We start from the raw sequence: 27,097 nt of genomic DNA on the forward strand, positions 1-27,097 counted from the left end.
TTAAGATTGGGCTACATGGTCTCAATGCCTGTGAGACTGAGCCCCTAGGCTCCAGCACTCCTGTTTCATGCCGGGAGCTCTGCCCAATGAGTCCAACTGAGAGAGACTCCTGGTCAGGGACTTGTGCATCCTTCAGGGACCCATGTACCTCAGCAAGTATATGCAGTGACACCTGGCAGCCTTTTAAAAACAGAATAGGGGTTATTAGTGAACTGGAACACAGCATCGGAAGTCCTTGGGTTAGCACAGAGAAAGGTTAAGACGTAGTCCATCTGGCCACGCCAGTGCAATCAGCCAGCCAAGCTGCTCTGGATTCCATTCCAGGCTCTGTCTCTCTGTCCCTTTGTCAGTCTAAGTTGAGGGCTCTGCCTGTCTGCAGAGGGCAACTCTTAACCCTACCACCTGCCATCTTTCCCTTTGTTCTCAAGCTGGGGCCTTGGCTCTGCTTCCCTGCTGAGAGTGGGGGAAATGATTGAAGGATTCACAGAAGGGCCCATATTAAATATCAAATCTGACTTCCTGCCTAAAGCAGACCAGAAAATACCTCCCAGTAAGTCCTAGACCGAACCCATGTGCATGATACTGCTTTTACTAGATTCTTAATCCTGTTGCTATGGCTGTTAAGAAAAGTTAGTTCTCTTAGTTTTCTATCTTTTTTTTTTTTTTCTTCAAAACAAATCTTCCATGGAGAGGAAGAGAGTGTATGGGATCCCTAACTGATTTCTCTTGTTGTGTGCTAGAATCTGTGTGAGTCTTTTTCTCCCCAACCCTTGTTTTAAAATACCAATGGTAAGTGTAGGATTTTGGAAGCACCAGGTTGAGTCTGTCTTGGCTTGGCACTAAAGAATTGTTCATTTGCAAAGTGTTACCAGATCATGATTTTGGTCTGATATGATTTTTGGTATCAGATCCCAGTACTTACAGTTAGAGAAATGATTTGAGTAAATCACTGTAAATGACCCCTTTAGAACAATAATGCTGTAAAATGGAAAACAACCTCATCTTGTTACTGTTCCTCAAAAAAGCCTGCTCCCTCTCAGAAGAGTGACACCAAACCATAAAACAAACAGCCTGCCCCCAGGGCACAATTGGAGCCCCATTCATCCTGGAGGGTAACGTTTCTAAGGACTGGTTAGGAAAACATCTCCCAAGAACCTAGAGTTGTGGCCATTGTATTCGTGGGAAAAATAACAGAATTCCGGCTGGAACACTGGAGCTCAGTCATCTCAAAAAGTCATTTCAAAGGGGGAATAAAGTGCGTCTTTACAAATTCATGATATTTCTACAATTTACTACTTTTTTGCCCAAATTTTCTGCCTCTCCATAGAGGGAGCATGGCCCAGAGCCTTGATTACAGGGCCGGGCATTCAGAACCTGCCAGGATCTGTTCCTGCCTCTGCCTGACCTTAATGCTTTGCTTGCATGCATCAGATGTTGAGCCAGACCTTTTAACTTTCACAGCTGCTCGTGTGAGTGAGTCCCATTAACGTCAATGGGATTTCCCCTGTGATGAAGAGCTACTTTCACAAATAAGTTTGGAAGACAAGGCCTATTATTTAATAAGGCCTCCTAGCCCCCCCGGGAAGTTACGTAAATGTGATTGCATCCCAACTGAGGTTTAGAGAAAGTGAAGTGACCTGTCCAAGGTCGCACAGCCCAGCAGTGACACAATCTGGTGCCACCTGCCTGCCATTCCCATGCTGAATCGGCAAGACCCCTGCCTCCCCATGCAAGCCACTGAATCTCTTTGACCCAGTTTCCCCATTCACAAGTGGTGACAATAATACTTTACATAATCATCCCCGAGGTTTCTCATACAGTTTTGATTGACCTTTGGTTAAAGACACGTCTTGGCTGGATTGCCAAGTTTTTGTTCACCCCTGGGGCAGTCCCTTCAGACAGGTTGCACTGTGCCGAATGACGGGACAGGGCTCTTCTAAGAATGGTGGTGTTGACACCAAGCAAGGGCTCAGATAGTGTCTGGCCCCCCAGGTGCATATGGAGAAGGGAGGACACAAGAACCTTCCCTGTTGACTTCCCAGCCACAGTCAAACAAGAACTCCTTCTTGTTAGACCCACACAAAAGGCCATGCCACTCCTTTTCCCCCCGGACAAGCCAAGCTGGCCAGCTATGGAGGGGAGCACCCCTTACTGAATGGTTCAACAGCCTCCATCCTCTTACAGACCTGGTAACACCCTTGAAGCAGGTCTCCCAGAGTCCCCATTGGGGTGGTGCAGCTCAGCTCATCCCCAGGGCTTAGCTGCTGTGGGAATGGTCACCACCATTCAGCTCCGTGCATGTGCAAGAGGAAACTGTTGCTGATTTTCTCTCTTGCATTGCTGGACTGAAACCGCCAGTCTATTTACAGCTTCTTGAAAGATTCTGTACAAAACATTCGTCATGTTAATTTTCCTGGTTTAGCCTCTCTTGTGATACAGAGGAAAGTGGTCTGAAATCCAGTCCTCCTACCAGCAAAGACAGAAATTACTTGATACCGATTCAATTGAGACTATAGGGTAGTCTGTAGCCAGAAGAGCAAACTGTCCACTCTAGGACCGATAGCCACATTTGCAGCTGTTTCCAAGCCCAGTTAGTCTAGCTCTCTTAGCTGCATTTCAGGCTTGCCCGGGGAGAGCCTAACAGAGGCCAGATGCTGGCAGTGTTTCATTCACTGTGTTGTCTGTACTTACTCTGAGCAAAATTAGACAACACTGTGCTTTAAAACACACCTGGAACCCTGTCTACAAATGCACTTCATATGCTCTGTAGCGTCCTCTCAGGTGATTCCATGTGCTTTGGGTGTTTACATGCCAGCTTCTTAAACTGTGCTAGCAACATCAAGAATAGTAAGGCAACAAGCCATTGTTCCTGGTGAAACTGGGAGAGGCTTTAAATAGTGTTTTTAAATTACAGGTGATGTACATGAGTGGCCTGGGGCAAGTGACCCTTAGAGAGGGGCTAGGATAGGAAAACAGCTATCGGTCATCTGGCAGCCCAAAGGAATCCAGGTCGGGTGTTCATTACTCACATTGATTTGCTACAGTATCTAGCCAACCCCCTTTGCTAGGGAGCAGAGGCACTGCAAGCATGGAACGAGGGCTATTCAGGAAACAGTCACACATGGAGGGTTGTCTGAGCTGTGGTTGACGTGCCTGCTCCTGCAGCCTCTGATACCTGCAGCCTCCGACTCGCAGGAGTGGTCCTACTGGTAAAGGCTAAGCTCTGACTACTCACTCTTCGCTATGAGCAAGGACTGCAAGGGTGAGTAAGGATTTGTAGGATCATGCTCTAACCATATGTCTACTGCAGGGAGGGGGCCTCCCAGCCCTGGTAGACAGACTCACACTAGCTGGAACTAGCATGCTAAAAATAGCAGTGTGGACATTGCACTTCGGGTGGTAGGTCGGGCAGTGACTGGAGCCCTCAAGTCAGGGGTGCCAGAACAGAGGGGCCAGGGGGCCATGGCCCCATCACTTTTAAAAGTGGGAGAGCATAGTCTTAAGAGAGAGCGGAGGAGGGGGACGGCGTAGAGAGGAGCAAGCAGCGTGCGGGGCCCGGGGAAAAGGATGGAGCGGCGGGGAAAGGATTGGGACTCAAGGGGGAAGGGGCAGGGCTCCACTTCTCAGGAGCTTCTGGCATTCCTGCCTCAAGGCCACCTGAACCCCTGGGTCGGAGCTCAGGTGGCTAGCTCCCCCAGAGCTGCAACATCCAAGCTGCTCTATTTAATGTGCTAGCTTGAGCCTCTCTAATGTGAGTCTGTCTGCCTGGACTGGGCGGCTCAGTCCCAGCTGCAGGGTAGACGTACCCGAGGTGAGCTGTGGATGAAGAAGGAAGCATACCAATACTTATCAACAGAGGCAAAGACAAGTCTTAATTTGTTGACACAGCTGGCTGAAAACCGATTAGAAAAATACAGAAACGCCCCTCTGTATATGGCTTTACTTTCTGTGGATCTAAATCCACACCTTCACTCACTACTTACCAGCAGCAAGATCTTCAGATTGAGTTGTAATCCTACTGTGGCATGACTAATGCTATAAGTGAAATCTAGTGTGTTGCCTCAGTCTATACGTTTCTTTGGACCAGGTTTTGATCTTGGTTATTCAAGGCTTACGTTGATGTGAGTGAAATCAGCGTCAGGCCCTTCATCTTTAACAACATAATATTTTAATGAATCAGCTTTCAGTGCCCAAGTGCTTCTGGTGGGAGTGTGGGACACATTAGATTTAAATAAGAGTACAAAGTACCATGGGCAGTTGCAGTACCTGGGGTATGATGAGATGACAAACCAGAGCGGTCAGGTGCTTTCAAATCATCCAAGAAACAGCAATGTCCCAGTAGGGTCCATGCCCTGGATAGTCCTAAGAATATAAAAAGAGATAATTATAGGTAGAAAAATAGTGGTTTCTAATATCATTGCTATTGTGCAGTTATAAGTACTTTAAAAATGTGTTCAGTCATTCAAAGCGCTGCTCTAGTTGAAAAAGCAACTATGATTATTTATTGATATTTTTTCCAGGTTTAATGTGCTCAATATACAGATCGTTAGATGCTCGCTTGTTGTGTTCTGTTTTTGTCTTTTCCCTTAACTACCAGCCCTGCAAACCCATGCTGGGCCCTGAAAGTGAAGCTGGGTCCTCCCCTGCCCATGCAGCAGCTGTAGCAGCATCAGTAATGGGGTTTCTGTGTGCCAAATTCTGCCCAATTTGTTACCCTCTTGTCTATGCAATCCCATTGTTTTTAGATCATGCCATCAGTTACAACTGTGTAACTCTATTGCCTTAAGTGGATTTGCACAAATGTAACAGACTGGAATTTAGAAAGCCATTCTGTTGATGTTCTGCAAACAGAGCTAGGATCCAGCTCTCACACTCACAGCTGGGTTGCGTCTTCAGACCTCACAAGAGCAAACGCAGTAGACCATGTTTATGTCTCTGAAGGCAGCAGGTGTGAAGACATGCATGGAACAGATCTGCTAAGGGAGAAGACTATCTACCCACTTACATAGCCACTTTTGGGCCAAAGCCCAGTGAAGACAAGGGAAAGGCTCCCATGGACTTGAAAAGGCTTTTGGATTAGGCCTATTAAGCCAGGTTCTAGCGGTGCATTCTAACTTGTGGTGTTCTTTCTAGCCATGCCGCTGTAGTCTGTCTATGTTAAGCAACTATTAAGAATGACTTCTAGCTTCGTAGAAGTGTAATTGTTTTGATTGCCCTTTGCACCAGCCATGAGATACCAGTGGTGGTTTGCGGAGGATGATTGATTTATTTGGTGTAGTCATTTTTTTTTAGAAATAAGCAAGTGAGAACTTCTGAAACCATCATAAATGGGCATTAGCTAATATAGGTAGCTATGGTGATGGTAACCGTGTCTTCTACACTTTGTACAGCATTGAGCATGTTGTTGGGGCTCAATAAATCATCAGGATATGGAGCATTGCGGGAGCTCCTTTGTCTCTCAGGCCACATGCTTCTTTTAGCCAGGTCCTATGTTTGTGCTATTGTGAATTTTCCATACTTGAATCACACAACAGGTGGCCTTTTCACAAAAAACACATCTTTTTTTATTATTATTTGGGTTTTTGTATCTTTTAAGCAAGGCAGTTCTCACACAGAAGATGGAGTTTGAAAATTGGCTTCCCCAGCCTGTTAAAAAGGGTGTTACAGGGGGACTGGATGGTAAGCTAAGCCACAGGGGGTCTGTGTCTGGTCAGATGAGCCTGTGGCACCTGACAGTGGAAACTGTAGGCAATTAGCAGAAGTCTTATGTCAAACTTAAAAAAAAAAAATCCTCCATTCTTATTTGCCTCTATGCGTCTTCTGTTTTGTAGTCTGAACACATCCCATTAGGGGTCTTTTCACATTTCACCTAGGTATTCAGGTCCAACCTGAAGAGAAGCATCATACAACACCGGCACCAATTTGGTGCTACTACACCTAGCCAGAAATACGTCTGCTACATCGGCTTAAGCTGCACTGAGAAGAGGCAGTGAGGTCCAGTGACTAGGACCCTGGACTGGGAATCAGGAGAACTGGGTAACACTCCCAGTTTACCACTGACTTGCTCTATAAGCACTAGCAAGTCGTATCCCATCTCTGTATGTGTTTCCCCGCTCATGCTCTGTCTGTTGAGACTGTGAGTCCGAGGCTCTCTCTTGCTAAGTGTTTGTACAGCCCCTAGCACAGCAGGGCCCCAGTCTCAATTTGGGGCCTCTAGGTCAGAGGTGGGCAAACTACGGCACACGGGCCACATCTGGCCTGCAGGACCATCCTGCCTGGCCCTTGAGCTCCCGACCGCGGAGGCGAGCTCCCAGCCCCTCCCCTGCTGTCCCCCCTCCCCCCGCAGCTATGTCGCTGTGCGGGTAGAGTGGCTGGCTCCGGCCAGGCGGCGCGGCTTCCAGTTCTGCCGCTCTGAGCGGCATGGTAAGGGGGTGGGGAGCGAGGGTGTTGGATAAGGGGCAGCGAGTCCTGGGGGGCAGTCAGAGGACAGGGAACGGGGGGGGGGGGGTTGGATAGGGGGTGGGGTCCCGGGGGGGCAGTTAGGGGTGGGGGGTCCCTGGAGGGGGCAGTCAGGGGACGAGGAGCGGGCAGGGGGTTGGAAGGGTCAGGGGTTCTGAGGGGGGCAGTCAGGGGGCAGGAAGTGGGAGGGGTTGGATAGGGGGCAGGGGGCCAGGCCGTTTGGGGAGGCACAGCCTTCCCTACCCGGCCCTCCATACAGTTTTGCAAACCCGATGTGGCCCTCGGACCAAAATGTTTGCCTGCCCCTTCTCTACATGCTCTTGTAATACAAATAATATGTCCAAGTAAGTCCTGCTTGGCGCACACAGTGCAGTCCTGGTAAGGCAACCAGCCGCATAGGTTGGTGCAAGAGAGGTAAGAATCTTCAAGGGCTGTGGGCTACCTACAGGTAGATGTGGGCCACAACACACTGCACGTGTTGCAGAATTAACCAGTTGCCTTTCTCTATGGCTTTGCTGTCAGCCGCTCTCTGTGCAAACCCTAGTTGTTATCAACGTATGGCCCTGAGGCACTGTTTCCAAACGGTCGCTTCCCCGGGTGAATGTTTCAGAAAGTTGTGAGCCTATGAAAACAACTGTCATGGAAACGTGACAATAGCCAATGCTACTGGAATCTGGTATCGATACTAACAAGATCTTCTTTCCCTTTAGCCATAAAACATTGTGGTTAAAGGGTTTCATTTTATACCTGACTCTTGCCTACTTACTAAGGTATTACGGCCAACATTTTCAAAAGTCACCATTGCCCAACTTGAGACATTGTAAAATGGCCTGCTTTCAGAGAGGGGATGCTCAGCACTTTCTAAATCAGAACTCTTTATGGTGTTTCAGGCTGGACACCCAGAATCACTGGTCACTTCTGAAACTCTTGACTGAATTTGGTAACTTCTACTGGCACGTGATTGCTTGTAATCTACACACTTTCCTCGATTCAGTGCTATGGAATCTGCGCCCCCCCCCCCCCATACAAATCATCTTGTCTTTTGCCATGAGTCCTAAAGACTATTCATTCATATTGATTTATTTAATTCACGGAGGAGTTCTGGGTTACAAACAGTACAGATACACAGGCTGTTTCCTGCACGTTTCTAACCCAAATGCTCACCATTTTAAAAAACAATGCTGCTGTGAGCCAGATGTGGTGTTTAACTGGCCCGTCCCTATGCAATGACTTTAACTGAGCAGGTGTTTTTAACCAGAGTATAAGTGTTTTTTGGTTGCTTTTCTTTCTTCATATCTCCAAAAAGAAAAGGAGGACTTGTGGCACCTTAGAGACTGACAAATTTATTTGAGCATAAGCTTTCGTGAGCTACAGCTCGCTTCATCGGATCTGCTCAAATAAATGTGTTAGTCTCTAAGGTGCCACAAGTACTCCTTTTCTTTTTGGGGATACAGACTAACATGGCTGCTACTCTGAATTCTTCATATCTGTGTCACTGAAGCTGGAGGGAGACCATTTATTCAAGGAAAATTGGCATTGGATTAGAGCAAGTTGAAAATTTTCAGTCAAAATTGTTTCTTGATGGAAAACTGTGTTTTTGATTAAACAAAATTGTTTGTGAAACATGTCTGCTTTCTGCGGAAACTTTTTGTCAGAAAAACCCAGCACCTGAAAACCAAACCTTTCAATTCAGAAAGGACATTTCCCAAATCACAAGGCTTTGTTTTGGCTTGATTCAACATTAAAACTACATCCTCATGAGCCATCGCAGTGCTACATGGGAATCATAGTTTGTGTGCCTTATGTCCCTATTCTCCTATGTGGGCTAGATTTTCTGGCTGAACTACATCTCCCATGATGCCTCAGAGGCAGGTGACTTCCATGATGCAAGATAGGAGACTTTGGGGCATCATGGAAGATGTAGTCCAACCAGGGAGACTGGGGGCATAAGGTACTCTAATTACACCTCCCATGAAGCACTGTGGCAGTGCAGGCAGATACAGTTTGTCAGACTGCTCCAAAATGGAATGTTCTGTTTGGATTGACCCAATATTTCATTTCAGTGTTTCCCAACCAAAACTTTACGTTTTCAGCCAAAAGGTTTTGGGCTTTCAACAATAAGCCTAAATGTTCCATGGAATTTTTTTATTATTTTTTTTTTGGATGAAAATGAATTTTTTTCATCAATATTTTTCAAGGGGAAAATACCCTATTCTCCAGCCAGCTCTTTATTGGACACTCCTGGTGTTTTTGCTTTATATTTTCAATGGAAAATGGCTTTGAAGCAGTGAGGAAGGGAGGAAGACATCTGTTTCTTTCCTATTAATTTCACCTCCATAAATATATTTTTCCTGTGATGTGGTATTTTTTAAAACGTTATTAGACAGAGACTTGTCCTGAATCTGTGCCAGCTACTTGCTTCATTTTAAATGGCATCTGACTCAGAACTAAAATGACTCAAATGACTCCATCTGGAACCTTTGCTGCTGTCCCTTTGACCTGAAACCATCTACTTTGTCAATGGCACATTCTCATTTCCAAAAGCAAACAAGTAAAAAAAAAAAATTATGACATTTCGAGTTCTCAAGCACAACGCCATCTGACCCTTTCTTTGACCTCTCGCTCTGCCATCTCTTTCATTCAAATGGGAGTTTTCCATTTATTTTAGTGTTAGCATATTCAAGACCTGTTCTGTTTTCTTCTCCTCCATTAAATTTTGCTCTCATTTTGATTTTTGATTTCAGTTTGCTCTTGTGTTAATTACAGAACAAAGAGCCCACTACCTTCCTTCTAGTCATTTGCCAGGAATGACACATTCCCTGTATCTAACAGTCTGGCAGACTTTAGGTGGGCTGTAAGTTTTGGATCAGATTGCAAAAGCTGTGTATCTTCTAAGTTTTGAAATAGAAATTGGATCATTCCTAGAAATATCAACCTCATTACAGGGCCCACTGGTCACTATAAACCTAATAAATGGTGGCCGTTATTTCTGCTTAGAGAACTCCTATTGATGTTAATGGGAGTTTTCCATATTTGGTCCTCTATTTGGCATGTATTGTCTGTCCCAACTTCTTTAATTCTTTACTTCTTTACCCTTCAGTTCAGTTTATGTAGAGCCTACATCATGGTAAATACAGCTAAAATCAAACATGCAGAAATAAGTTTACAGCACATATGTAGAGCAGCCGCAAGGGTTCATTAAAGTGAAACATCGGTCTGATTCAAAGTCCAGTGAAAACGGTGGAAGGACTGCCATTGAAATCAGTGGGCTCTGTGTTCTGAAGCCTTCAATTAAGGCTTCATTGGTCCTAACCACTTACAACTCCCGCTGACACCAGCGCAGAAATCCAGCCCCTACTGAACTTAATAGGAATCTTGCCATTGAGTTCAATGGGTCCAGGATTTCCTTGGGAGTTGCAAATGATTCAGACCTCTCAGGATCAGGCCTTTATGGCCAAATAAGCGTATAGAGTGCATCCTGCAACTGGCCTGCTCATGCAGAGCCCTGATCAAACAGATCGGAGTCCCAGCATAATGGCTCATGAATTTGTGCACATCTGCAGGTATGTGTAGAAACATAGATTCTTGAGCATTGCCAGTTTCATAGAAAATACAGAATTGTAGAAAAGTGTTTCCTAAGGCATATGGATGACCTAAAATACCTGCTGTAGAATTTGCATTGTACAGTGAGGGGATGTGTTTCAAACTTGTGTACGTGAACCTAAATCCATATTTAAGCACCTACATAAGAAGCCTGACTTTCAGAAGTACGAAGCGGGTGCAGCTCCTATTGAAATTAGCAGACTCCACTGAAGTTAATGTGGGTGCTCTGAATTTTCCTCCCCAAGGTAAATTCTGACTAGTGTTGTTTGAAAAGTTTCAAAGATTCAGTTGTGATCAGCTTCTCAAATGTTCAGCTGTGGACATGACAATATCTGAATTTGATGGTTTTTGTTGGTCCCTCAGTGTCTCTCTAAGCTGTGCCACAAGTACCAGCCCTCATCCCCAAAAGGGTAGCAGGTGTGGAGGTTTTAGTTTGGCTGAGGAGATATTGGCCTTCTGCAACAGCCAAACTGAAGAAAATAGTAGGATAGTAAAATTAAAAGTATTTGTGATTACGTCGCGTAATAGGTCTGTAGCTTCCTAGATGGACACAGCCCTTTACAAACATAAGAAGACAAGATCTGTGCCGCTCTGTAGAGTTTACAGTCTGGATTACAGCTACAAACCTAACAATTAAGGATCAGATATGAAAATAAGACGAAAAGGGATTTGGAGGCAAAGGGGGAAAGGCAGATCCAATATATTTATATTGTAGTAATGCCTAGAGTTCACAACTAAGATTGGGCCCAGTTGGCCTATACACTGTGTGTACACACAGGGTATGTCTACACAGCATGTGAAGGTGTAGTGGTAGCACAGTTAGGCATGCTCATGCTAGCCTAAATTTGGGTAGCCTGGGTAACAGCAGTAGTGTAAACAAGGTGACATGGGCTTTAGTATGGGCCAGCCCCCGGAGTACATATCCAAGTTCCCTGGCAGGCTTGAACTCAGGTGGCTAGCCCATGCCACCATGTCTACACTGCTGTTGTTACCTGTGCTTGCTAGATTAAAGATAGCATGGATGTGCCTACCCATGCTCCAGTGACACCTTCATTTGTGGTGTAGACACACCCATAGTGAGAGTCAGTTCCTGCCCCAAAAAGTTTATAATCTAAGTAGATAAAACAGACAATGGATGGGAGAAAAGAAATATCACTATCCCCACGTTTACAGACCAGGAAATGATTATACCTACAGATATGGATGAATATTCTCTTGTAAATTTGATTAAGTTGTTTGCTGCAGCTAGAAATGATTTTTTATGATGAATTTTGTATTCATTTTCATAAGGAAACAAATACAAACAAAAGATAAATGAATTACAGCTTGTAGGTGCTACCCAAATACTGCACATTTCACAGGCTATCCAATCAAATAATGCAATCACGCAATTTTACAACTTGTCAAAGTTGCAAGGCCAGACAATACAGAATCAGGCAATATTACACAGACATAATACATTAAGGTTGGGGTAACAATAAAAGAAAAAGACATACACAAAGAGGCAAACAACAAAAGGAAGGAACAAGTGGATGGGAAGAGGGAGGGGAAAAGGCAGAGAGGTCAGATGCAATGGAAGTCTGATATCATTTGAGCTATCTCAGCATTCTGTATCCAAATATATTAATTTAAAAAAAATTAACACTTTTTTTCTCCTCTGAAGCATTTTTTGAGAATGAGGAAGTTATGCCAAGCAGATACTGTGTTTAATTTTCATAAAAGCATGAATACATATGTGCTCCTTCCATGCACACATTATTTATTTATTTGGTCACACAGATATGATGGGGTTGAAGTGCCATGAGTTCTGCAAATGATGAGCAAATCTAACCCGATACGAGGTCATTGCTGAGTGATACTCTTGCTGAGATCAGTATAACCTACTTCTAAATGTGCCCACAAAGAAACAAACTTGGAGTAACCCGTGGTGCTCTTAAGATTGTAGGTCAATAGACAATTAGGAACAATTAAAACAGTCTTGAGGCTACAGCAAATTCCAGGCCAAATACCCTCATTAATGCTAGCAGTCACTTTTTTATTTTAATTTATTTGTAATCTTTGATCTAAATGTTTTTCTGAAAATAAAGACCTTGTGTGCCGTATAAATGACACCAGTTTCCTTTCTGGAGATTTCAGTTGGAAATGTAGGGCATTTAATAATAGACGGATGGTTTTCTACAAAGTTTTCTGCTATGCGCTTCGAGTTCAGCTCTTTTACACTGAGGAGTACCTTCTCATCCTGATGCACAGAGATCTCTTTGCATAGGCTGCAGTCATTGAGAAGAGATGATACCTCTCAATCTTTAATTGCTGAAAAGTCAACCATTTAAATGCATTGTCGTTGGCATGCCTGATTTCTGCTGTATACCAGCAGCGCTGCGACAATCTTCTCCTTTTGTTCCTGGACTGATCCCCCTAGTTAAAGAGTTCAATCTGACAAAAGTATTTCCTGGCCTAGCATTCCAAATTGAAATGAAATAATATTTGAAATTACTCTTATGTTAAGAAGGACATCTTGCACTGAGGCTAGATGCTGAGTTACTCTGCTAATTTTTGCATATACATTTTTAAAAGTTCCATTAGAATTGTGTGCACAAGAATCAACTTGTGGTCTAACTGACAAACAGAGGAAACCCAAGCCAAGCCAATGACTCCGGCTCATGTACAGTTTAATTTTTGGAGGGCTTTCAACTTGCACTCACATTTCCATTGAAGAATTAATGATCATAAATTATTTTTTAGCTTATTCTGGACTATGTCTCCTTTTCTGTTTTTTTTTTTTTTCAGACTGCTACGAGAACAGTGGATCAGAGCCAAATATGAAAGAAAAGAATTCATTTACACTGAGAAGCAAGAGCCTTATTCTGCAGGTAGTGAAAGAAATTCTCAGCAGATGATTTTTGCTGTGTACAAAAGCATCCATTTACTTTCCATGGTCTCCTTTTCTATAACATTGAAAAATTACAGCTCCCTAGACAGGAGGGGAAAGTGCAACTCCTTCGGAAAAGACTCCCCTTGGGGTTGGGTCGAGACTTTAGAGTCTGATTCAAAGCCCGATGAAATCAATGGAGGGGTCATTTCATTGACTTCAGTGGGCTTTGGGCCATGCATGTGACCAACAAATAAAGTACAAATAAGATACTTTCTGGTTGCTGGGTGTGTTAATAGGAATTAAAATATAGGTCACTACTTGGTAAGGATATGACCAGGAAGAGTTTTCCTTTGGGAATGATGAAGTGGGGTTATTAACTCATTTGGTTTTGTTGTGATGTCTTTGTAGATAAGTGTTTGGGGGCAATATTTTTAAATTGTTTTTCATGCAAGGTGACTGTGTGTGTGTGTGTGTACCCACAGGTACCTGCTCTTGTGGTTAGGGTCAAAAATTCAGCCAACGTTTAAGTGCCATTAAATGCAAGTTGACTGTTGTTTTTAACAAAAGAAATTGGGGGTTTATTCTTTAGAATTATCACAATGATAGCTAAGCCATCTGATTTGATTCAGAAGTCATGGGATCCACCCCACTTCCCCATTAACTTCAGGCCAGGAGGTTATTACTTATGTATATAGGGACTGATCCTTCTCCCATTGCAGTCAATGGTAAAACACCCATTGTCTTCAGTGGAGCAGGGTCAAGCCCATGGCATAACAAGTGTACCATTGAAAAGGCTTTCCATGCAGCCATTGAAGTCCCTCCTCCAAATAGTTCCAATCAATGCATGCAATACAATACAGCGAGGAACTGTGGAGTTTGTAGATAGATTGACTTGTGGAGCAGAAGGATCTTCAGAAGAATTTGTTGGGGATCTTTTTAAGTGGATGTATAGGATTTGGCGAACATTACTTTTGAAGCTGTTGTGAGTGACGTGAAAGGAGACATAAAATTGGCTGGTTTCCTGTTCTTTTCTTTTCATCAGATGAAGGTGGCATTGAATTTATTCTGTATTTATACTGTACTTTTTTTTTTTTTTTGGTTTTTTTACACCAGCTATGTGCATGGATGGCGCCGGAATAATTATATTAACAAGGACCATGTTAGTGACGAAAAGGTTAAAATATTAATTTCATGCTGCTTGTGGAGCCTAATAATAAGCAGGTAGCACCTGCGGTTTGCTGCTAATCGAGCTACAATTAAAATCTGACCTCATGTATACCCAGCTTATGTTCAAAGAATTTCTGCTATGCCATTTTATGGTTATATGTCACTATATGTAATGTACATATTAGTGTGAGAGAGAGAGTGAGTGAGTGTGTGTGTGTGTGTGTGTGTGTGTGTATATGTATGTGTAAAAGTGGTGTGTTTCAGATTTTCAAAGCTGCCTAGCAGATTTATATATAGTCCGTTAATTTTAATGGATGGGGGGTGTGTGTGTGTGTGTGTGTGTATATATATATATTTATATATATATAAATCCCCTAGACAGCTTTGAAAAATATAAACTAAGATATGTACAATACACACCCACAGAGTAACACTTTACTGTCCGCGGAATATTAATCTTTAGTGTTAAGGGACTTTAATTACATGCCTAACTTCAAACACATGAGTAATTCCACTAACTTCCATAAAATGACTGGTGTTTAAAGTTAAGCATAAGAAAGAAAACATAAGAATGGCCATACTGGGTCAGACCAAAGGTCCATCGAGCCCAGTATCCTGTCTACCGACAGTGGCCAATGCCAGGTGCCCCAGAGGGAGTGAACCTAACAGGTAATGATCTAGTGATCTCTCTCCTGCCATCCATCTCCACCCTCTGACAAACAGAGGCTAGGGACACCATTTCTTACCAATCCTGGCTAATAGCCATTAATGGACTTAACCTCCATGAATGTATCCAGTTCTCTTTTAAACCCTGTTATAGTCCTAGCCTTCGCAACCTCCTCAGGCAAGGAGTTCCACAGGTTGATTGTGCACTGAGTGAAGAAGAACTTCCTTTTTTTTGTGTTAAACCTGCTACCCATTAATTTCATTTGGTGGCCTCTAGTTCTTGTATTATGGGAACAAGTAAATAACTTTTCCTTGTTCACTTTCTCCACACCACTCATGATTTTATATACCTCTATCATATCTCCCCTTAGTCTCCTCTTTTCCAAGCTGAAAGCATGTCCGAAGCATGTGCTTAAGTGCTATGCTTTGGATTGGGGCCTAAGTGTTTTGAGAGTTCTAAATAGATACTGTAGCAAGGACTCAAACAGGAGTTAATTTTAGCTGCATATTTTACAGGTGTTGTCTGATAACTTCATTAGTCAGGAAAAGCTATGCATTGTTTAAGCACATATTGATGCACTCTGGTTTTTTTTGCTTTTTAAAAAAATCTTCATGAAAAATTAAATAGAGAACAAAGTAGAACAATGAGACATTTTTAAATGAACATCACAACCATTTCTGTCAGTCTCTGGACAAAGGAATGCAACTACATGCATATGCATTGCTTTATGCTTTTAGCTTGTCTTTTTGGGGGGGGGGGGGGAGGCGGAGATGAGAATTTGTCACAGTTAAGACCTGACACAGGGCCCATGTATATTAGCCACAAATGTAATCTAGAAATATTAGCCAAGATCTGCAGCTATGGCCAATGAACGCACAATACAAATCAGCCATGGGGTTGCAAAAAAGCTTGTTAGATATATTACTGTCCCTCAGTCCTAGGCCTGCTGCATGCCAGTTTGGTCATGTGGCACAAGTTAGAGCAGCCTAAGAGCTGCTCTAATTTACACTGCCTGCAAATGGCTCCAAGATCAACTGCCGTTTGTCAAGACCGAGGAAAATCCTGACTGGAGATGGTTGAAACTTGGAATCTTCAGTTCACTGGAAATTTCAAAATTTATTCTTGATCCAAATCAGAATGAATTTTCAAAATTTCCCATGAATCAGAATTTCCAAAAGATCTGAGTTCCAAAATTTCATTTTAATGTGTTCATTGTTATATTTATAATTTTTACATTATTTCATAACATGGCAGTACTAGTGGTGTCTAATATGTGCCGCTGCCGCTGACTTGTCATCATATGATGTAATACTTGAAATAGTCTTTTTATTTATTAGTTTTCAATCATTAAAGGCAGTTGCTGCTTAGTACACATTGAAATATTTCATCTTGTTTTTCTAGATCAAAGTTTCTACTGTCCCTATTCCTATGAAACAGTTTGACGCTTTGTGTCAACGACTCAACAGAAGCCACAAATTATGCACTGCTGCTACTGACGTGTTCATGAAATAACATAAAAGTAATTTGACACTGACAAAAATCCATCCAATAAAATTATGAAGCAAAATTTTGGAGTTCTGAAACGAAATTTCATTTCTGTATTCATGAACATTTGTCCAGAGGAAAAAGCTTTTCGTTTGAGACTATTTCTTCCCATGGGACTGTTCTTTGAAATCAGCGCAGTTTCTGAAATGATTTGATTTTGAAGAAAATGGCATTTTTCATCGAAAAAAACGGTTTCAGTGCAACACTTCCAACCAGCCCTAGTCCCAACCACACTGCATGCTCCGGCCATTCCCCTCCCACCAAATGCCAGGGTGACGTGGCTTACGAACCACAACACCAGTTTGGTCAATTCCTCATGTGCTGGAATGAGCAGTATGTTGCTGGTGGCCCCATGCTTATGGCTTCTTTGCACTGCAGGAACACATCAGGGGATCTGGGCTGCTGGTGTTCATTAATGACCTCATATACAAAAGGTGTCTTATATCACAACCATCTCACTGGAGTATGCATTTTCCCTCTTTTGTCTTCCATGTGAAGTTATGTTTTCCCCCTTAACACTATGTTTGACTATTTTTCTCACCATTCTGAATTCCCTGGAGAGGCGCTAGATTGCCAGTTTCCAAGTACGAAACATTTTGCTACTAATAGAGACATCAAGATCCATTTCCTGGTGTTCGCTGGAAGATTTAATTCCATCTTCCAATCCCAGGGGCAATTTTGTGCTCTAATATCTTTGCGATAATTGCATATAAAATAGGAGAATGCTCTTCTTTCAGTAGCTCCAAGCGAGGTCCTTTTCCAGCCAGTCTAATAACGAGAAGTATTTTTTTGAAGCCCTCATCAGAAATTCAGCTTCCTCTGTTTCCGAACAGCCTTTGGGGAGAGATTGTCTAGAGTCTGTAAATGCCAAACAAAAACTACTGCAGCCTGACTGACAGTCACCGCTTAAAGGAGTCTCGGGACTGGAATGTCAGATGTTGCAAGTCAGGACTGAGGTGCACAGGGAAGCAGGAACAGAGTCTGCCAGGAGGATGTGAGTTAACCCTACAGCTGCCAGAGAGCAAGAAGAGGAAGGACTCAGGGCTGTGCAGGGAATATAAGGTTCCATCGCTGCTCCCATAGAGATTTTGCAGAGCCCCTGAGCCAGCTGTCGCTGGGTCCCTTTGCTAGGTTAGTCTGCCTGGGGGGATAGGAGTGGTGAGGTGGGGGGGAGAATTCACTCTTACAGCCAGAGTAAGATGGGACTTGCACTGCTGCTCTGATTTCATACCCCAAGTGCCATCAGAGCACGTCCCCACCCATCTTACCCCCCCGAAGGGTCTGCAGGTTTCAGAAATCAACATCCAGTGTACCTAGTTTAATGTTTATTAAAATAAATCCTTCTTTCTGCAGGTGCAAGGCCTCGTGGTGTTCCCAGCTACATCCATATCTTTCAGCTCCCAGGCTTCGATTCTCCCCCGCCACACACGCGCACCACACTCGGATGGTTTCATTGCTTCAGAAGAACCATCGTTAATGGGTATATGAGCCCCATAGATTTTAGAGTGAGGAGTCAGTTCAAGTTCAGATGGCGCAGGAAGATTAGCAAAACAGCAATTAAATGCTTCAGTGATCTGCTATGGATACTTAACTGAGTTATACCTTTGATCTGCGGGAGCTGTTTAATTTCAAATGTAGCATTAGAGCTAAATAATTTGTTCACCCTCACCAAATTTTGAGGCAAAGAACTATTTGCATCTCAGTAATTTAGATTAATGCTGAAAGTTTGCATTCCTCCGGCAATTGAAACATTCGTTGCACAGTGACATATAATGGTACTAGTTTTAAAGTGTCTCATATCATTGTGTGTGGTTCAGCCTGGCTTAGTTCCTTTTGATAAATGGGCTGATTAAATTACTGTCAGTCTACAGATCGTTATTCCCTTTAACTCAGTTTAATGGAGCATGAGCTCTGAATTTGTTTGGAACTCAGATGGAGATAATCCCAAACAAAATATAGGGAAGACCTGGAACCAGAAGTCATCAGATAGGATTTCACTTTTCGTTCAATCATTTTGAAAAACTTAACGTTTTCCCTTGGAATATCATAGTTAGCTGTCGGCATTTAGGGGAACATTTTCAAAAGAGCCTTAATCCCACTGAAAGCCAAGTCACTTAGGTGCTTTTGAAAGTGTTACCCTTAATCAGCTGCATGTATATTTGTGACCAAGGAGAAGTATGGCGAGAGGAGGGAGGGGGTGCCAGCTTCAGGGTTAAAAGTATTACAATAGTTTGAAGTGATGAAGGTTGCAGCACTTGGTGCGTGCTGGGCAAAGAGCAGGAGAACGGTGTGGATGTATGGCTTGGAGTTGGTGATGGATACAAATGGGAAAAGTTAACTGATCTGAAAATGACCAGCATTCCAACTGTCCCTTTTATTGTCCCTGGGTTCCCGAATAAATCACTGCCAGGCCAGTGCTGTTTGTATGCTGTTACTGTGCATGCTGAACCCTAAGACAGGTAAAGGGAATACTCTGGAGGATGCATGTGTAGCTCGTCTTTGTACTTGCTTTAACATAAGAAAACAAGAAGGGAGAGCTGGTGATTCCTGTCTTCAGTGGGTAGTAAGTCACTTGATCCTTGCAAGGAGAAATGACTTGACTTCACTGTTAGGATCTTTAAAGCATCCATTCAAAGGCTTGATATAGTGAGTGCTCTCTCTGAGAGGGCTAATCTGTGTCTTGGGAAGCTAACAGAACTGCCTCTGTATATGTGTATGCCGAGGAAGGCAGTAACATCTCTCTCTCTCAGCTCTGCCTGTTAACCAGCGTTAGGATTTAGGAGTCCAGCACATTAATGGGATCCCTGCCTGTAACGTACACTGTACTTTCACCTGTACAGGCAAATGCAACCAACCCTATGCACATCAGTAATTTTATTTAACAATTTTTATCCTATACCCGTAGGATCAAACAAAATGAATCTGTTGTCTAACTAAACACTTTCCCCAGCCAACTAGAATGAAATGATTGACGGCAACTAAACCAGCTTTAAATGTTCCCTCCAGCTTTCACTCTTGCTTCCCTTGTCCTTATCCTATTGCCCTTCTCTGGTGGGAGCAGCCATCCTTCGCTTCCCTCCCCGCCTCCTCCTGTTTCATCATCATCATGCATCTTATACAGGCTGAGATTTTTCAAAGATGCCTAAAGGTCAGGTGCCTAACTTCCTTTTGCTGTGGAGATCACAACCGATGCAGTAGAGATGTTCTGTTTGGGGATATGTAGACGCTATAGTCACTAGCTTTCATCTGTTTTGGCAAGATTTAAGATCATCTTAATCTTGGTGGCTGACACGGCAGTGCTGCCTTATAGGACAAGAGGCAATGTTGTCAGGAGTCAAGGCTTGTTGGCGCTACAGCTGCTTATTCTCCGTGGGATTTATTTTGCCTTGCGATCGCTCTGCAGGAGATGGCATTATAGATGCTCCAGAATGTTGTAGCCTGGAACATGATAAACTGAGCGGGGCAGATAAACGGATGAAGCATCTATGGGACAGAATATGTATATAACGTATCGCTAGGAAAAAAAAACCGATCCCTCTTTGCATTCCAGTGTGTAAAATGGAAGGCTGATTTTAGAAGGCTCCAGTTATCCAGGCCCTTGAAACGTACCCCTGATTATCTTCTGGCCTTCACTAAACCATTCATGTCAGGGCTGTCATTGTGTTGCTGCTAAGGTAATGCCCTAAGGCTGAGGTCCTGCTGCGGTGTGAGATGTTGTGAAGCTTCACAACGTTGCGCTGAGTGTAAGAAGCATTGCATAGTTCTGTCAATGCCTGTGCTTAAATCCTGTTGATCTTGTTGTGAGTTACACATATTACAAAAACCATGCCTGGCTAGTACAGTTGTAGCCCCAAACACTGCCATGTTCCTGTTGTGAGCTGTACTGTTTCGAACCATTGCTGTAGACCACTGGAGCACTGTCACTGAAGTGTATTCATAGCACCACTAGGTGATAACTATGGGCAGTCAGGGCATAATTGTGTATTAGCTGCACTGGGGGTTGAAGAAAGTTGTAGGGGCTGAGTGGAAATGGCATGGGGAGGAGGGGTTGGTGCAGTACCCTCTCCGCTTCTCTCTACATCCTTTTGTAAACTTGACCAAAGGAGTGGATGTGCTGAAGGGAAGGAGGGAGCGGGGCAGAACCCATAGCACTCTGTCTCCTCCCCAGCTGGCTGCAGCTGGGGTAACCCGGAGCAGTCCTGGGGCATCCCCAGCCCCACCTATGCTAGGTGTAAACTCAGCACAGCTTAGGACAGAACTCCCAAGTATTTTGTCTGCCAAAGTGATGCTGGTGTAGAATGTAGATGAGCGATCTTCTGCCATCTGCTGGTGTAAATGTGGTTGGGCAAAATTAGTGAATACAAATACCTTGCATCATATTTGTATGTGGCAGGTAACGGGTAGCAAGGACACGACACTTCTGGTGTTTGTGTGTGTGGCTAAAACAATCTCTGTGGAGAGTGGGAGAGGAAGGATTTTCCAGTGGTCACAGCTCTAGCCTGGGATGTAGGAGATCGACATCCAGTTCCCTGCTCCATCACGGACTTCCTGTGTGACCTGAGACAGTCCCTTAGTCTCTCCATGCCTTAGTTCCCCCTCTGTAACATGGTGATAATAACACTGCCCGGCCTCACAATTAAGTATATTAAAGCCTGAGAGCTGCTATTGAAGACTGCGGTATCATAGAGTGAGTGCCAACAAGGAGTGGGGGACATTTTAAATGTTACATACCCTATTACCATCCAAAGGCATATGCTTAGTAATTGGATCACCTACTGCTCTCTGTTAAACTGGTGTAAATGCCGAGTAGCTTCACTGACTTGCACTGGTGTAAGAGAGAGAAGGATCTGGCTCATTGTTCTTAAAGGGTCAGCGTTCCGGGTATAGGAAGGAGAAATCCCATTGGTGAGCTACAGACACAGGAGAAATATGGACTGCTCAACAGTTTACCTGGTGTAGAGCTTTGTTATTTAATAAAATCATCAACACAATTCAAGAAAGTGACTTGTGTGTTTCAAATCAGAGGGTGCAAATGCTTTTAAATACAACACAAACTGACAGTAAAACAGCTTCATCTAATGAAAAGTTCAGCCTTCTGCAATTTTACTATGGAATTTAATGTAGTGCTACTTTGTTTGTTTGTTTTGTTTTTTAATCCTATAAATCACATTGTTGTTAATTCCCATACCCCCTTTACCAGGTTACAGAAGAACAATCAATGATAGGAGAGGATTTAGTGGCCGGAAAGATGGATAATTGCGCTGCTACCAAACCTGTGTGCTGGCGTGAAATCGCTCTAACAGAATAAGAAACCTGTGGGCTTCCCTTAATCACTCCCTTCATTGTTACTAAGGATCCATAATGAGACATTTTGATTTCAACAAGCTTCAATCCAGACGCTGAATTGTCACAATCATTTGCCAGGAAAGGGGTGTAACGATCAGTGTCCATCTTTATGTAGAAGTCACCTTTCATTACTAATAAGCCACCTTGAATCATGGCAGGCCAGATCCTCAGCTAGTGTAAATCCAGGCAGCGCCCTTAAAATCTATGGGGCTGTTTGGATTTATGGCAGCAGAGGATCTGAAATGGGATCTTTAAGGTGGAAGCTAGAGCAGGTGGATGTGCATGTGACTAAACACATAGAGGATGCCATATCATATTATATAATGTGGAGGAGGTGTTTATAGCATGGGCCAATTTTTCCTCTATTCAAGCCTATTGAAGGCAATGAGTGGGTGGAACTGAAGGCAGTGTTTAGCTGCGTATGTGCATGCACTTCCATTACACTTTTCCCAAATGTTATATAAAATAATAGCGTATAAGTTAGTTCATATGTTGGCTATATGAATACAATATTAATGTAGGATTTTGGAAATATTATAACACCCCAAAATACCAGCAAAATCTCTTACTCTGTACTGGAAATATTATCTGTTTTCTGCCCCAAAAGATTTTCATGTGACTTGGGAAATGTAGCTGGAATTCTTTCCCATCTGCACTTGAATTTGAAGGAGCCTTTGGTGGAAAGGAAATAGAGAAAATGCCTGAACATAAATACACTCCTCTTGGCTACGAGAAAGATGCTCTTATTAGCTCTGTCTGACCTGCTGAGACCCGGTGCAGTTTATTTTGGGCCTGATCAGACAAAGTGGTGAGGAGCACAGCAGCTAAACCCCAATTATTTTAGCCGCCAGACCTCATCCTCTGTCTCGGACCTGACTGCCACTAACTAGTGAAAGAGCAAAGTGTCTGAGCAACACATTGTCTCTAACCCACTGCAGCCTTGTGTGTTTGTTATATTACACACAGCCTCAAAACCGAAGCTCCTCTCTCCTCCTCCTAGCTTCTCAAGCTGTGTGTGAAGGCTGAGCTGAAGCAAAAGAACAAACAAGCCCAAGTGATAATCTAACAAGGGCAAATCTTACTACTCATCAGACACAGCCCATAACACAGGATGGGCTATGTTAACCAACCAGTGCAAAGAAAATAAAGCACAATCTGGGAGGCACAAAGTCATTTGTCTAAATGTGAATGCCCAGGGTTCTTAAGCAAATGTGAATGCAAAGGGAGCTTGCAATGATATCCGAACCAGCACCATCCGTCTTGGCTATGCAAACGTTTGTGCAGTACAGTGCGAAAAACATGCATAATGCCTCACTCTTACAATTGTCCCTAAAGCCCAGCAGCGGAAACGTCAGAGTAAGAAACATGGTAATTGATGAGGGAGGTAGATAAAGAGATGAGAGTTGTTGGTAAGAGACCGTGTCAGTGTGTGGAGTTAGATGTTGGCTGTGGGTGGGAGAGAAGAGCTGGTTGTGAGCTGTGATTTTAAAAAAGGATGAGGAAGCAGAGAGGACAGAGGTGGAAAGACTGTTACAGCTCCTACTGCAGGTAGGTAGGACTGGAAAAGGAAAAGGAGGACTGAGATGAGGCTAGAAGTAGAGTGCAATGGTCATTTTTGAATGACATTTTTTCACTGGAAAATGCCAGTTGTTCAAAACTGAACCTGTTCACAGGAAAAGGCCAGTTTTGACAAATTTCTCATTTCAAAAAATGTTTCAAAATTGTCAAAACATCCCATTTCAACACTTTTTCAAAATGAAAAAATTCTCTTTTAGGGGTTGAAATAACTTCATTTTGAAACTTAGGTTTTAATTTATAGTATTAAAAAAAGACAAAGAGGAGAAAAATGTAAAAGCTCAAAATCAGAAGGAGACATTTTGAAATTATCTAAATGAAACATTGTGCTTGATCCAATCTACAATAATTTTAGGAGTTTTGGTGAGTGAAAATTTTTGACTTTTTGGGTTGGGGGGAAAAATTCAAAATCTCAAATCACAATGCAGGGAAAACATTTCCTGCCCGCCTCTAGGTAGAAGATGAGGGCAGACTGGGGCTGTCTCTCCAGATGAACTTTACAAGTACAGGACATAGCAGGCAAGAAGGTAATCAGAATAATGGAACTTTAAGGATTATGACGCAGCTGTTTCCAGGAATGCTGGGATTTGTGCCCAACTTGTCAGTGACATACAGCATGCATTTTTAGCCCTGGTGGTTTCATGAAATTGTCACTGGACTGATCACTGGTCATAAAGAACAGGCCATGCTTTCAGCACAAGGGGTAACACCATCAGGCAGCAGAGTTTCTAGTTGGAATTGATGTCCAGAGGGGTAGGGGGGTGGCTGCAGAATAGGCTACCTAAGTCAGTGATGTTCTTGGGTGGAAGAGCTCTGCTCAGGACTGAAAGCTGCAAGCTGAGATGAAGGGTGTGTTGTCATACAGTCAGCAAGCTTTTAGATTGCAACCCACAGGAGAAAAGTAGTGAGAGAGAGGAAAATCCATACCCCAGCTAGGGAGATATTGAATAGAGAAGAGAGAACACCGAGGTTAGAGGGAAAGAATTTTCGCCAATGTCTTTCGTTCTCTCTCACTCTGCTTCCCTACAATATAGTCTATGTATACTTGGCTGCAGTTCCTTTGGCAGGAGGGTCAAAGCAAAAGAGAAAATGATGCTTGGGGAAAGGTCTTTGTGAAAGAGACTGCTGCAAAGTCTCAATTTTGGACCCTCGAACAGTGTCAAGTGTAGAAACCATTTGTTCATTCTCGTTTCTGCAGTAGATGCTGGAAGTAGCAAATTGTTCCATGCACTGTACTAGCACTGTACACTGGCTGTGAGGAAGGTGCACCAATACAGCTGAGATTTATGTCCGAAAGCATGCAAGCTTCGTGCACAAGATCTTGAACAATTGCTTGTGAAACAACTCTATTTGCAGCAGCAAAGGAGTGTGCTGTTCACAGGGGAGACTGTTTAGCGGTTAGTGCTCAGAATTAGCATCCTGGGTTCTGGTCCTTAACCTATCCCTGACTGGCTAGTGAGCCTGAGCAGCATGCTTGTGTGCCTGTATGTCCAGTTTATCCATTTGGAGAGTCACACTTTCTCTCCCATGCACAAGTGTTGGTATGCAGAATTAATGTTTGTAAAGCACTGTCTGGGTTCTTACGATGAAAAGTGTTACATAGATAAGTGCAAAGAAATTGGTGATGGTATTTTCTGATTGGAGCTAGCTCCCCTGCAGAAAGCTACACGAAAATAGCATCCATGTTGTAAGAAACCTTAGTCCCTCTTCTTACAATGTGTATGATAAACACCCATTTTTTCATGGTCTGTGTGTATATAAATCTCCTCACTGTATTTTCCACTTTATGCATCCGGTGAAGTGAGCTGTAGCTCACGAAAGCTTATGCTCAAATAAATTGGTTAGTCTCTAAGGTGCCACAAGTCCTCCTTTTCTTTTAGTCCCTTGGTTTTTCCTATGAATGTGTATCCTGGCTTCTGTTTTCTTTCTGTGTTTAATCAAAGATTTCCCTTTTCTGAATTTTTCTGCTAATATGTTGCCTGAATGATATGCACTAAAGGGCTTGATTCCCTTTGTGGGGAACTCCTGCTTTTTGGGTGCAAGTATTTTCAGTGAAAGTGAAATATACAGGGGAGTAAAGAGTTGGTTGCATTAGTGGCTCTGTAATAGACAGGCAGCATTTCTAAAACTCTGATGTTTATACGCGGACGCTTTGGGGAGGGTGAGGTGACAAGGAAAAATACAGTATGGTTTCAAAAGGGAAATTTACAAAGCATTGTGGGTAATGCTATTCTAATTAAGGCAATGGAGGTGGTAAAGTTATATATACACATACAACTTACTTATTTCAAAGCAATAAATTGTGACTATATGGTACCTGTGTATCCTGTCAAAGCTGGAAGAGAAACCACACGCACAAGTCTAATTTTTCTCAAGGCTACGCAGAGAGGCACAGCTGTTACTCCAATAAGCTGACGCTTCTCTGACTTAGACAACAGCTGCATCATGGTGATAGGAGTCAAGAAGTGTGTCAGGAGTTGCTATGTTAATTCAGTCAGGGCCTAGGCTTGCATCTGTTGCTGTTGGTAGGGAGCAGTTCTTAGCATCGCTGTCCTCATGGCAAGACCGCTTTCCACCATAATGCATGTGGTTTGCAATCTTACTATAAAAGTGTTAAACTATAATACCCAGAGCATTTATAGCACCTTTCATCCAAGGATCTCAAAGTGCTTTATAGACATCAGTTAATTCACGAGGGCCTGATCTTCAAAGGTGATGAGCACCCACAACTCCAGCTGAAGCCAATGGAAGCTGTGGTTACTCAACGTATCCAAAATCAGGCCTTAGCCTCGCCTCACCTCACCTGTTCCCATTTTACAGATGGATAAATTGAGGCAGACAGACTGAACTTAAGTGGCTTGCCCAAGATTACTCAGTGAGCTAGGGATGAAGCAGGGGTTAAATCCAGGGCTCCTGTCATCTAGTCCTTTGCTGTAGAGACTACACAACATTCTTTCCAGACCTTAATTTAGATCTTGATTCTTCTGTTCCTCTGTTTGTCGACAGCTGTTTATTCTGAATTGTGTACAACTTCCAGCATGAAGCATAAGGGATCATAAATAGTTCCTGCCCCTTGTGGCCTTTGGAGTAAAATGTTCCAAGCAGGAGATTGGAGCTTTTAGAAGTAAACGAATGGCAAGAGATGGACATGGCCTGCCTCGTAAGAGCACGTTTCTGTGAATGGCAATTCACAGCTGCAGTTAGACTTGTCTACAAGCCACCTCTAAAGTGCTGCTCAGAATATCAGTGACATTTCTGTTCCCCTCAAAATGCTCCCTAGTGGCAGGATGGCGCTTGTTAGTCTGGTATTTGCTGGGCTTTGCATCCGCCATAATCAAGTTTATGCAGCATCGTCACCCACCGTCTTTTTGGTACGGCATCTGCTCCAGACAGAGGTCCAGATTCTCAACGTAGCGCCATTGAAGCCAGCAAGTAGATTTAAGCTGGCTGACAACCTAGAGACCGAGACGTAGTCTCATCACTTGCAAAATGTGTTTTCACAACATCATCGTGGCAGCATTTGTCTGCAGCTGCATTCCCTTGCACAGTCCCTAATGGTACATGATCAAATGGTGATCGGGAAACCCGAGTGGCTATGCTATATGTAGTTCAATAGGCTGCTTTGTGAAATGAAACCACCTACTCTCAAGGGGCTTGAAGAAGTGTGGATGTTATCTGCCGAGCATCTTTACTGTGGTCATTAAGCTAGATGTGTTAAAACAACAGAGCCTGCTGCTCAGAAACTACACTCTTGCAGAAATGCCAGCAGCTGGAGAGGAGGCTCCTTTTAGCATGATTTCTGTTTGAATGCTGGCTGGTCCAAATCACATGAGCTATCTTACCTATTTTTTCCTAGAGGACAA

The 27,097-nt window shown here is 43.3% G+C and overlaps 1 protein-coding gene across 1 annotated transcript in view; it reads left to right on the forward strand.

The window, feature by feature from the left end:
• Nucleotides 1-27,097, forward strand: part of ADAP1 (ArfGAP with dual PH domains 1) — a 101,932-nt gene that overhangs the window by 20,722 nt on the left and 54,113 nt on the right. Inside the window, exon 4 of the mRNA XM_074965244.1 lies at nucleotides 12,850-12,932. Within this exon, the coding sequence (XP_074821345.1) occupies nucleotides 12,850-12,932 (83 nt within the window). The remainder of the gene's footprint in view (nucleotides 1-12,849; nucleotides 12,933-27,097) is intronic.

This window comes from Natator depressus, chromosome 10, assembly GCF_965152275.1.
Source record: "Natator depressus isolate rNatDep1 chromosome 10, rNatDep2.hap1, whole genome shotgun sequence".
NCBI lineage: Eukaryota > Metazoa > Chordata > Testudines > Cheloniidae > Natator > Natator depressus.